At 44.2% G+C, this 12,644-nt stretch overlaps 1 protein-coding gene across 1 annotated transcript; it reads left to right on the forward strand.

Annotated features, from left to right (window-relative positions):
* LOC110437263 lies at positions 8,531-8,929 on the forward strand. The gene has a single exon (XM_021465647.1). The coding sequence runs from the start codon at positions 8,531-8,533 to the stop codon at positions 8,927-8,929; it is 399 nt and encodes a 132-aa protein (XP_021321322.1).

The raw sequence follows: 12,644 nt of genomic DNA on the forward strand, positions 1-12,644 counted from the left end.
GGGACTAGGAAGCTCCGACTACGGTCCTACAACACCAATCCAAACGTGGTGGAATACGTCGGCCGTCAGGGGTGTCACCACCTAGGGCTACCACAACTATCCATAGAACTGGGTGCAATCTCAAGTAACCTATAGTCTAGACACCATGTCTCTACTGCAAATTACTACTCTAATCACAATTAATAACTAGAGCACCCGATGCGGGTGGAGATCCTATGCTAAAGTATAACAACTATACTAACCAATCAAATGTAATGCATAAAAGTAAATAGAGAAGATAAAATATATTAAAGCATAAGTCTTACAAGAAAAGATACAAAGATATACCAGAACTCTAATGACTCCTCTAAAGACTCCTCCAGAAGACTCCTCTGGAACCCAAGCGTTGCGCCGCTCTCCCTAACTCTCAACAAGAACTAATCTATTACATTGGAAAGTTTATCCTTAATTCTCTAGAGGTGAGAGGTCATCCATTCAAGGGACGCCTCTACATCCCCATAATATGGTGCCCCTAGGGAGGGGATCTGCCTCTTTATTTATAGCCTAGAAAAGCCTCCCACCTCTTTTGGACAGGCGATGTGGGACTAATTCTTCCATTGTTTGCTTTGTTGGGCTATTATACATCAACTTGGGCCTTCCAATCATCCCTCATATGAGCCCACTCAAGGGAGTAGCTTGGGGCGCCCTTCTTAGGCCTCTATTATGCCATATGAGCCTCTTCTCACGTCATGGGCCTTGCTTGGGCATGGGACTCATTAGTGCTAATTCTCCTTTATTTGTAAAATTAATATCTTTTCACTCCGGACTCCAAATATAGCAAATGATATGTCCGTTTCGATCGACTTGACGAGCCCATTGTAATGGTGTAGTCCAAATTATCATTTGACATAATTTTATTTGATGGAAAATTGTATATTTCTACAAAACAAGTGAGAACACCAAAACTCGTGAAACTCGTTAGAATCGAACCGTACGACTATGCTTTAAGGTTGATATCATGTTATATTGAGCAATAGTTAATGGTATAAAATAGGCATTAAGGACCATCAACATGTTCCCCCAAGCTTACCCTTTGCTAGTCCCTTAGCCAAGCCTAACTAGTAAACTTGGATCAGAAGTTGCTACAATGCTTTCACGCCTCACAAGTACACAAGTATTCAAACAAGGACTCCCCTCCGGATTAGAGTGAACTATTCTGACTCAAGACTCACCAATTTTACCTTTCACCACGGGGCTTATAGCTATCACTTTGGTCTTGGGCAGTTGAAAGACATAACAGTTAAATCGAGCACTATGCTACCCGCTCTTTGATCAACTATTATTCTAGAGTTTTGCAAGATTTTCAAATAAAACTTAGAGTTTCCTTGTATGATACTTTCCAGTCCCTCATATGTGGTATTTGTGGATCCTCTCCATGGCAAGTGAGTATGCCTTCTCTCTGCTCTTCGAATATGTGATATTTGTATCACTAAGACATAATTGCCTTCTCTCTCTCACCCTACTTCTAATTGGCTTATGTGGAGCTTATAGGTGGGAAAGATAATTCAAACCTACTTGCATGTATTGCATAGTTAAACCATGGATCCAGAGAAACTAATTAAAAAATCAATTCATATGTGCATGTGAGTGAAGTGAAATGAAGTGATAAGAATGAAAGGGGTTATGAGGGGTGATAACTGATGGTAAATATCTAATTCTACATTTGCTCCTTGGGGATAACATACCTCCCTAATCTGAGAACAAGGATTTGGCTGTCTCTCTTTTCTTTTGCATTGGGACTTTTGTCCTCTTTTTTTCTTTTTTTCTCTTTTTCTCTCTATTTTTTAGAGATCAGCCATCCCTTTTAATTCAATGACAACAGTAGGGAGTATCAACTGGGATAACTGAGGCTTTATTGGATAAGTATAATAAGACATTGAATATTTTTGGGTGTCTTCTCCCAGTGTAGGAGTAGAACATTTTCTGAGTGGACGTGGAATGTGTGTGGGTGAATGAAGGAATGCGTACTCCTTAGGTAGGAGCAACATAGGCGCATGTCTCTAGGATAGAAACATCACAGAGTGTAGTGCGTATATGTGGGTGGTACTTCCAGGAACAAAAGTAGCACATAGTGAATGTGGTTGTTGACGGTATTTTGACTATGATTTTCGAGCACTAAAACCGTCAACAATGGTTAAGGTTTGGGGATAACACCAAGCAACTAAGTAGTGACATAGGTACAATTCACTTGGTTCCACATGTACATGTCATTATTTGGATGCAGGTGCAAACAGCCACTAATCAAGCCTCATCAAGCTCAAATGAAGCAAAGATGATCAAGAACCAAAACCACCACATATCAACAAAAGGTTGAAGATGACAAGTGGGGACAACATGTGGAGCAAGGTGATGGGCCAAACCCCCAAGGGTAGGTCGGCCGACCCACCTTTGGTGGGCTCCTACCTAGCCCACACTCCCACCGACCTCAGCACCTTCTAGAAGCTTGGTGGGGCCCACATGGAAGCAATAGGTCGGTTGACCAAAATGTGATGTGGGCCCGCCTAAAGCCGGTTCACTCCCACCAACTTCTCCATGATGAACATGTGATGGAAATCCCCAACCGTTGATCATATGGTGGTTCCAAGGTCAGTTTATCCAATGGTGCATGCTGGAGGTCACGTGGATCGCTGACGTGGCGCTGGAGTAGCCCCTACTCCATCTCTCCCCTATAAATACCCCCTTAGAGAGCCTAGTTAAGTATGGTATATCTTAGGAAGAGCTACTCTTAGCTAAGTGTGAGAATAGAGGGAAGAGAGTGAGGAGTTCCCTGAGGAGGAGTCTTGGTTTGTCAGGAGTCTTCTTCGAGGAGTGCCTCAGCGGATGCTTATCTTCTAGTAAGTCTTCCTTCTAGTTGCCTTTCATCTGAGTACTTCCAGTATTTACTTTCTATCTTAGTTTATTTTAAGTATACAATTGGTCTACTGGCACATTGTTTTGCCTTGTGTGAAGTGCTCGAAACCATAGCTAGGTCTAGAGTAGTAGAATTAGTGTAGACGTGGTGTCTAGACTAAGTCTGCCCTTATGGACTTCTTGTCGCACCTAAAGAACGCCAACAGCGAAGCATGATAGGCCTCTACTAGACATTAGGACTTCTCTTCAGTGTGTTGTTAGGCAAGTTGCAAATAATAGTTGGCCTGCATGGTAGCTGCCTAGGGAAGTGTTTCGCCACACCCTTTTCACCTATCGGCCACAGTAGGAAGGGAGTTAACTCTCGGTATACTTAGGATAGCTTAGCCAGAAGCCAAATACTAGAAATACATCTCCACCCAATCCTAAGCCCTTTGATCATCATCCAACGATTCAATTGGTCTAGTTAATCCACTTCTCGTTCCTCGTGGAAAATACGATACCTGGAATACTCCTGGTGATGTGCTGCATTGACCACTGTCCGCTTGTGGTAAAACCATTTGCCACTTCTGGTGTCACACAAGCATTTTTGTGCTATGCCAAGGACTGACAATCCTAGGTAGTGATGCTAAGAAGAGTCAACAAGCATTTCTAGTGCCGTTGCCAGGGAACGGTAGTTGGTCAACTAGACTCAAAGTCATCAAATTATCCTCGTTTGATTGGAACCTTTACCTATCCCATGGATCAAACAACCCTCTTTGACTACGCTGCTCCATTGGGCGCTAAGCTGGAGCTGCCTAGTTCTTCTCAGGCCATTTTGGTCGTTCGTTATGAGCTTCGCCCAAGTCTCATAGCGATGGTTCAGGAGAATCCCTTTTCTAGAGGAGATGAAAATCCCTATACCACCTACGTGATTTCGAGCAGCTTTGCTCGTGCATTCGCATCCAATGGATGAGGCAAGTTACCCTTAAGTTGAAGCTCTTCCTGTTCTCTTTGACGGGAAAAGCCAGACGGTGGTACTCTTGCTATGTAGGTAGTGTAGACGGAGAATGGGAGAAGCTGCAAGCCAAGTTTTGCCTTACCTATTTCGCCATTTCCCGTGTGGCTTGTCTTTGTAGAGAGATCCTAAACTTCAAGCAATAAGAGAAGGAATCTCTAGGTGCAGGTTGGGCACAAATCACAGACTTAGCATCCTCAGGCCCAAACTTAGCCATAACTGAGCCAACACTAATGCAACATTTCTATCTTGGTCTTAGGCAAAGTTCCGCACAATTCCTCGATCTAGCCTCAGAGGGAGCATTCCTTCATTTACCCATAAGTGAAGGTAGGGTGGTCCTTGCAACCATACTAGACAACACCCTCTTCACTGATGACCATAGTGATGCCCCTAAGGAAGACCAAGCCCCTAGGGACGAAACCTCATCAGCTGACGCTACAGTAGCCACATCACAAGTTGTCGAGCTTGAACCACAATCCCAAACACCTCTAAGGGAAGAAGTGATTCATCCCTTGGAGTATCCTCTTAACATCGAGACGGATCTTTTCGCCGATTATGGCAACGTCTCAAAACAACCTGTGCAAAAGAGAAACCACAACGCTCCAAAAGAGCAAGTATCTTCTCGCTTAGAGGTTTGTTACCTCAAAACAACTCCTCAGGAGCTCATGACCATTATGAGCAGCGAATGGCTGAAGGAGTCAGAAGCGTCGTGTGATGTTATCAGGCTTCTCTCTTGTTTCACAACCATTCGTTGTCTCATAAGCAGGACACCCAAGGATTCTCTTTATGACCTTGACGTAGGAGCATCTGTAATGTCTAAGAATTTAGCATTAACACTCCTAGGTGAGGAACTGTTAGTTCTGACCGAAAAGTTTCTCAAGTTACCATCTAGAGAATTGGTCGAGAGCTACGGCCTTGCACAGAACGTGTCTGTTGTCATTAGCAAGGTCCATATCCTCTTGAATTTCAACATCTCTGATGTAAAGGACATTGACCTATTAATTGGGAACCCGCTTATGAGATTCATTGACGGATTTCATAGCTGGCACCTCAAGGGTTAGATAGGGAAGAACCTAAACCTGTCCATTCCCTATGTCGGCTCGATTAATGCCAAAATCAAGCCGAATCCCGAAACTGACCTGATAGAGGAGGTGATGGCAGCCACTCACCTAGAGGCATCATAGCCTAATTTAGAGGAGGAAGTTAATGTCAGTACCCCTTATCTTATAATTATAAACATCATTTTAATAAATAAAATAAATAGATGGTAAGGTTTTGAACTAACATTTATATAATTTTTGTTGCAAATATCAATTTTAGGTATGACACGTGGAAACGCGCAAAAGACACGAGAAAGCGCACTTCAAGAAAGCGTATTCAGAAAAGGCACAAATCAAAGATAAATGGAAAAGCCTACCAAAACACCAAACTGGATCCATCTGTAACCACGGGAAGGATCAGGGCCCAGAGACAAACCGACTACGCGAAGGCGGTGGCCAGGGGGGCCCACCAGTGGTGCAGGCGCACCCTGGTGCGGGCGCACCCCCCGTCGCGACAACTCGGTCCCACCTTTTTCAGGCAGTTGCATGGCGGCATGCATAGGACGGTTTCACCTCCTACCAAATTTAGATCGCCATGAACCGTCCTTGTTGGGCTATAAATAGATGGCTCCACACCATTCAACACACACACCCCATCATATGGAGCAATACACCTCACATTTCTACACTTGTTCTTTAGTTTAGATTCAATAGTAGAGCAAGGCAAAGCTAGCAAGGAGAACTTGTCTCCTTGGAGGATCTTAGAGCTTCTTGGTATAAATACAATTCAGTTCTTCTCCATGAGCAAGTTCTTGTCTTATTTATATGACTATGCAATTGAATTAGAGTATAGTTGTGTTCATATCTTGTTCATAGTATGTGAACTAGTTCTTAGTTCTTGTGCTATGTTCTTGATGTGTTCATCCTTGTTCTTCATCGTTCATCGAATTAGTATGAGTAGACAAAGGATTAAGATTGGGGTAACGGTTCGTTGGGCTATGATGGCCACTCTTAGCCGAGCCTGTCAATCTGAAGGTTTCGGATCCCGAGAGGCTAGGAGGCGTTTCCAATTACACGGGCGAGGTGCTCGGGTATGCAGAGATCAGCGGATGCGTGGGTATCTTTCAGGTAGAGGGGTAGGTGGCAGGGTAGTGACAGCCCTGTCATCCCTGGTATTCCCCCACGATCAGGTATTCCAGTAGGAGTTCTGTAAAGTCCCTATTGGCTAGATGTCCAGCTGCAGGGATCTCCCCAGAGCCTCAGACTTAGTTCTAACTCTAGTTATATTGATTAGATGTTCTACTAACAATTCTTTGCATAGTTATATAAGATCAATGCCAGCTCAAATAGTTGTTCTTTATTTCTTTTATTTCCTTATTTTCTCTTTATTCCTTGAGGTTGCCCCGATGAGTGTGTCCACTATCCATATTTTAAGAGCCTGCCGTGACCCCTGATTAGACTATGTCTACCTATGCATCTCAATAAGTGATCATGCTACAAACCAAGCTAGATGCATTTGTTACTCCCTCCTACAGGATTAAATATGATAACCCTTGAATATTCACCGGTTGAAATGCTACAATGATAGTTCTGTTCGCTTGCAGTTTCATTCTTTATATTCATGAGCTATTGATAGGCGTACCTAAGTACCGTTACTTAAGATTGTAAACTCTGTGCATTTATCTGCGTCGTGCTACAGCTTTGCATATCGTAAGTAAGGATAGTTAGGATGGCCAATCCGGCATTCCTAATTATTGTTACCAGACTGCACTGCTAAGGCCGGCGCCGTTAAAGGCCTTGGGTTATCTCTCTGACGTAACGATAGTTATGGTATACCAACACCCGACATTTCTGGTGCCATTGCTAATGATGGATTTATAGTCTATCTTTAGTAGTGACGCTAAGAAATGCCAACAAGCATTTCTAGCACCGTTGCCGGGGAGGGCAAAGAACAGTGCAAACATCTAGGTTTGGCATTTAGTGTTGATTACAAAATAAGCATTGGTAGCCATAGTTTAAGCACGTTAATCTTTGCTGTTTTCTTCCTTTTTTTATTGGAATGAAAACAGGATAGTGTATGAGCGGTTTCTACTTGCCGGCAAACTTCAATAGCAACCCGGAGGCACTCCTAAGGAAGAAAAGGATTCGTGCCGTTTCTTCCTCTGCCACGCCGCTGACAGTCGAACCAATCAGCCCCGCACCATCTGCTTCAACCACCATGGCCAGGTCACTCCATGACTATTCCACCCCCGCTGTTGCCAACGTGCTCGTTGGGCCCGCAGTCAACACTGGGAATGGAAACTTCGAGCTTCGCACTGGCCTACTCACGATGGTGCAGGCAACTCAGTTCTGTGGTTTGCCAAGTGAGGATGCAAATGCGCATCTATAGAACTTCCTTGAGCTGTGCGAAACCATCATCATCAAGGATGTCTCACGTGAAAGCGTCAAGCTCCGCTTGTTTCCCTTATCCCTCTCGGGGAAGGCAAAGCAATGGTTCTACCAGAGCAAGGAAGCTGTCAACAAGTGGGACAAATGTTCCGCGGCGTTCCTCACAAAATTTGTCCCCATGAGCAAAACAAATGCTCTAAGGGGAAAGATATCAAACTTCCAGCAGACTTCACTCGAATCCATTCCTGAGTCTTGGGAAAGGCTCTAGGAGTACATTCGGGCCTGCCCCCACCACGGGATGGAAGATTGGCTCGTGCTTTAGAATTTCTACGAGGGGCTCACACGCATGTCTAAGGGGCACATCGATGCCGCTGCTGGTGGTGCGTTCCTCTCCCTGACCATCGAGAATGCTATGACATTAATTGAGAAGATGGTAGCCAACTAGAGTTGGGGAGAGGGACGCAAAACACAAAAAGGCATGCATACCATGAAGGAGACGAATCTGCTTGCCGCAAAAATAGACCTACTAATGAAGAGATTGGACGGACAGGCCACCGGCACTGTCCAAGCCATCAACTCACACATGACGTGTGAGGAATATGGGAATGTTGGCCACATGGGGATCAATTGCCCTGGAACCCAGGAGGCCACATCGTTCATCAACAATGGGTTCCGCCAACAACAGCAAGGTAATGGGTGGAACAACCAGAACCACCCCCATGGTAATTACTCTAGTTTTAATTTCTCCCAGCCTTCGCTGAAAGATCTTGTGCTAGGTCAGGCCAAAATCAATGAAAATCTTGTTAAAAAGCTTTCTAAAAATGATGAAATATTTGTCAACATAAACACAAAGCTTGATGGCCTAACCCTTTCTGTTAGAGATCAGCTAGCTTTTAATAAGAAGATCGAGTTAAAAGTAGCTCAGCTTGCTTCTGTTGCTAAAGCTGTTGTTTCCCCTGATTCTGTGGAAAATGTAAATGCGGTGACCACGAGAGGGGGTAAGACCACTCGTGATCCCCCTTATCCTAACCATAAGACAGGATGGGCGCCACGGCAACAGGAGGAAACACTGGTAGAAGGGCCAGCTCAACCATCAGAAGAATCCATGGAAGACGAGCCAACCCCAAACAACTATGGGGACACCACGATGCTACCCTTTCCCACAAGAGAAAGGAGGAAGAAGAAGGACGGAGATGAATAGTTCATCTGCTTCGTGGAAATGGTCAAAAAGACGCAGGTCAGTGTACCGTTGATGGATCTCTTGCATATTCCGTCCTACTCCAAGTTCATCAAGGACATCATCAACAAGAAGCGACCATTGACGTCCACTGAAGTTGTCAAGCTGATAGAAGAATGTAGCGCAGCTATACTCAATGAGCTGCCCAAGAAGAAGCAGGATCCTGGGTGCCCCACAATCTCTTGCTCAATTAGGACCCAGCAATTCGACCATGCCCTATGTGATTTGGGGGCGAGTGTGAGTGTCATGCCGAAATCAGTCTTTGACAGGCTGAACTTCACCAACCTGGAGCCAACCACCATGACACTCCAGTTGGCAGAATCATCAGTCTGGTACCCGGCAGGGATTGCTCAAGACATCCCTGTCAAGATCAGAGGTTAATATGTTCTAGTGGATTTTGTGGTGCTCAACATGGAGCTCACTAAAGAAACACCACTAATCCTAGGAAGACCATTCTTGAGTACGGCTGGAGCACAGATTGATGTTGGGGCTGGAGAAATCCACTTCAAAATTAATGGCCAAGAAGAGAAGTTCGAGTTCAGGCCACGCCGTCAACAAGAGTGCAACATGATACGCATCCTCTATGGGACAAACCCCCAAAGCATCAGGCAGGATGAGACCCAGACTCAACTTATTAAAAATAAAAAAATATCTAAGAAAAAGCCAGAGCCAAAAGAAAAGGTGGCTCCTAAGAAAAAATAAGGAGTAGAAAAAGAAAATAGCTCCTAAAAAGAATGAAAAGAGGGATGAAGTCCAAAAGCCTTCACAACCGAAGCAGGTGTGGAAACCAAAGCACAAGGTTGAACAAACTTCCACACCTCCAAAGGTGATAATGCTAAAGTGGAGGCCCAAGCAGGTGCAACCGTCTACTCCTCCCAAGACAGATGTGCCATCATCAAGCAAGAAATAATGGGAGAAGAGTCCCGCTCAACGGACTATAAAGATGAGCCCTTGCCGAAGGTAAATCGGTAAGTTATCCCTAGGTAAGTTTATACTTATAAAAAATATAAATATATATTTTCTTTTGACTTATTTATTTATTTTGAATAAATTCTTTGTATTTATGTTTTGAATAAATGGTGCATTTGTTGTATTTATGAGTAGTCCATATTGCCCCTATGATCTTTTCTTCATTTTTGAATCTTTGTGATCATGGGTATCAATCACTCATAAATGCATGATAGTGTGATCGCTTTTAGAAAGTTTTTGTAACAGAACCGACCAAATTATAAGAGATTAAGCCTAATAGTGACCATTTGCATAGTCGAACCATCACGCTTAAGCCCTTATAATCCCGGTAGTCCGTGAAATCTCGAAGGATTTCAAACCACACATCGCATACAGCCAAGATCGTAATAAGTTTAGCGGTCGCCATCCACAGGTACATCCAAATTACAACATTCATGAAACACATCGGAGTGCATAAAGTTATTACAAACCAAGTTCTTCAAGTAGCGGAAGCTTCATAGTTCGAAAATACAACACACACGATAAGTCTGATACAGTGCCATAGTTCGGTCATTTCCACAAAAGCAAAAGAAGAGACGGAGTGACCATCGCCCTTGGTCTAGTCATCACCCATAGCTGGGTACAGACAGAGGATGCAATAACCATAGTACATTTGACCATCTGCAAAACAACATGGGAATAGAACCCTGAGTACAAGAAGGTACTCAGCTAGACTTACCCGTCATAAACTTAAAACAAAGACTCATCAAGGATCATGAAGGCTATTTAGTGGGGTAGCTGACAACCATTTTGCAAAGACCGCAAGGTTTTATTACCCGAACCTACATAAATCTTTTCTTCTTTTAACCTGCTCAAGTTGAAAGTATCATTATCTATTATCTAGGTTTGCTCCTGTGCTATTACAAGCAAGTATGTGACTATGATAGTACCTCATCACAGCAGTCATAAACCCGTTTCATTATAACCCAAGTGTTCCATAGTCCTTACTACGAGGACGAAGCTCATGTCAAGTGCTCACTATCCAGGAGCGATGGCGATTCTAATCGATTTCTAACCAGCTGGCGAGGTATTCCCCACACAAACCACACTCACTGATCAAGTGAGCTACAGATCACCGTATTACACTATCCAGGACCAATTCGCGGGTTCGGCAGGCACCGCCAGTACCCGAGGACCGTTCCGGCGACCGAGGTATCCAAGGTATACCAAGGTTGCGCGCCGCGCCCTCGTCGTTCTCCGCAACCACCACCAATACAGCGCATGGCGGCTCGATTCCCGGCCCGGATAGTGTTCAGGCTTCGCGGTCGGAACGACTTATCCTTCCAGCTAAGTGTGGGGCATGCGTTCAACATGACAAGAGGGCCGTCAACGATCGGTCCTTAATCGACACAGGCAGGGGCACTATGGGCAACCCACCATAAGACCCTGCCCGGTCTTCAATTACTTCCCACACTTGGTTATTTCTTTCCCCAGCAACCACTGCTTAAACAAGCCGGTATCCACCTATATCTCGCAGGTGACAGGACATCACCCGACTTCTACCGGGCTAAGCAAGCTAAGCATAGACTCCGTGCCTATCTACATAGGACAAGGTAGATAACGAGTAGGGATAACAAGGAGTACCTATGCAGCAACGGTATCAGGCAACTCCTATTACTTATATGCAAAATAGTAGAATAAGTATAGCACTTTATATAAGTTAGCGAGAATAGGGAGACTTAGAATGCTCCGGGGCTTGCCTTTCTCAAACGTGCTGGGTCGGTGATCCGGGCACTCTTGCAGTTCCTCTCCGGGCTCTTGTGCTTCCGGAGGTTCCTGCTCCTGAAGCTCCTCGGGTTCCTCGGGTCTCACTTCGTTCTCCTGCGAGCCTGTATGATGCATATATGCTCATGAGTGGAGTGCGAGATGCCCGAGTGGATGCTTATATGAGAGAGTACCAAAGGAGTCATGTGACGATGCATAGGTAATGCACTTGATCATGCTTATTACAAGGTAGTCAACATTATTCAAGAATAAATAACTGAATCAAACATCTATTACAATCTCTCCTATAATTATTTTTCAAATGCAACCAGCAACCTCCATGATGCTTCAAAGATACACCAAACTCAATTTATTCCATTCCACCTATATATACAACCATTTATAGTTTTCTTTATTCATTTCTAAGCCCATTAAAATGACATGCAATTCTGTTCATCAATAAATTCCACAAAAATTACAGGAGACTCCCAGCTAAGCATAAAGTTTACTGAAAATTTTTCATAATTTTTGGTTACTTATTTTGAGCCACAAAAATCACAAGATTAATAAATAAGGCAAGTAAAATCACCCTACTGTGATATAAGTGTCAAACAACAGATTTCATATTTTTACAATTTATCTAATATCATAAGAAATACCCACAAAATTTTCCAGATTTATTGCATGACCCATTTAATTATTAAAAATCATAAAGCACTGCCATGCAAGCATTTAAATTGCCATAATTTCATTTATACACCAAATAATATGTAACAATATTTTCTCAGTGAGTAAACACACATGCAGAGCCAGCAAAGCAAGTTTCACATTTTTCGAGCCATATTTCATTTACTATGCATTTTCCAAGTTTAACAAAAGCATGGATTAATTATACTTGCACACAAAAGTCACTCAAACCTGACATGCAATCATACTAGGATATAGATCTGGAAATAAGGAACACACCAACATTTATTTCACCATTTTTGGAGCTATATTCATCAAGATATAGATTTTTGAACATTTAAATCATTTCCTGGGAATTATTTTTCTGAAAACAAAACAATTCCACCCCGCGACCCGCTAGGTGCACCCGGTGCAGTGCACCCGCGGCCGCTGACGAGCGGACCCGCCTGCCAGTAGGGCCCGCTGGTCAGAGCGCAGAGGGGGAAGGAGCTCCGGCGAGCCGGAGCTCACCGTCGGCGACCCCCTTTCGGCGAATCAAGCGGCTCTACACGTTCTACGGATCACGGCGGACCTAGGGCACTCATTCGCGCGGCCTAAAACGGACCAGAGCAGGCTCGCCACCGGCCATGGCGGAGCGGCGGCGCTGCTCGTCGTCGGTACGGGACGCCGGCTCGGTAGAGCGTGGCTGGAGGGGCTT

The sequence above is a fragment of the Sorghum bicolor genome, chromosome 7 (genome assembly GCF_000003195.3).
Source record: "Sorghum bicolor cultivar BTx623 chromosome 7, Sorghum_bicolor_NCBIv3, whole genome shotgun sequence".
NCBI classification, from domain to species: Eukaryota; Viridiplantae; Streptophyta; class Magnoliopsida; order Poales; family Poaceae; genus Sorghum; species Sorghum bicolor.

Bases quoted from the DNA above. Each gene is read 5' to 3' on its own strand.
- LOC110437263 (XM_021465647.1), top strand. From the start codon at position 8,531: ATGGTCAAAAAGACGCAGGTCAGTGTACCGTTGATGGATCTCTTGCAT.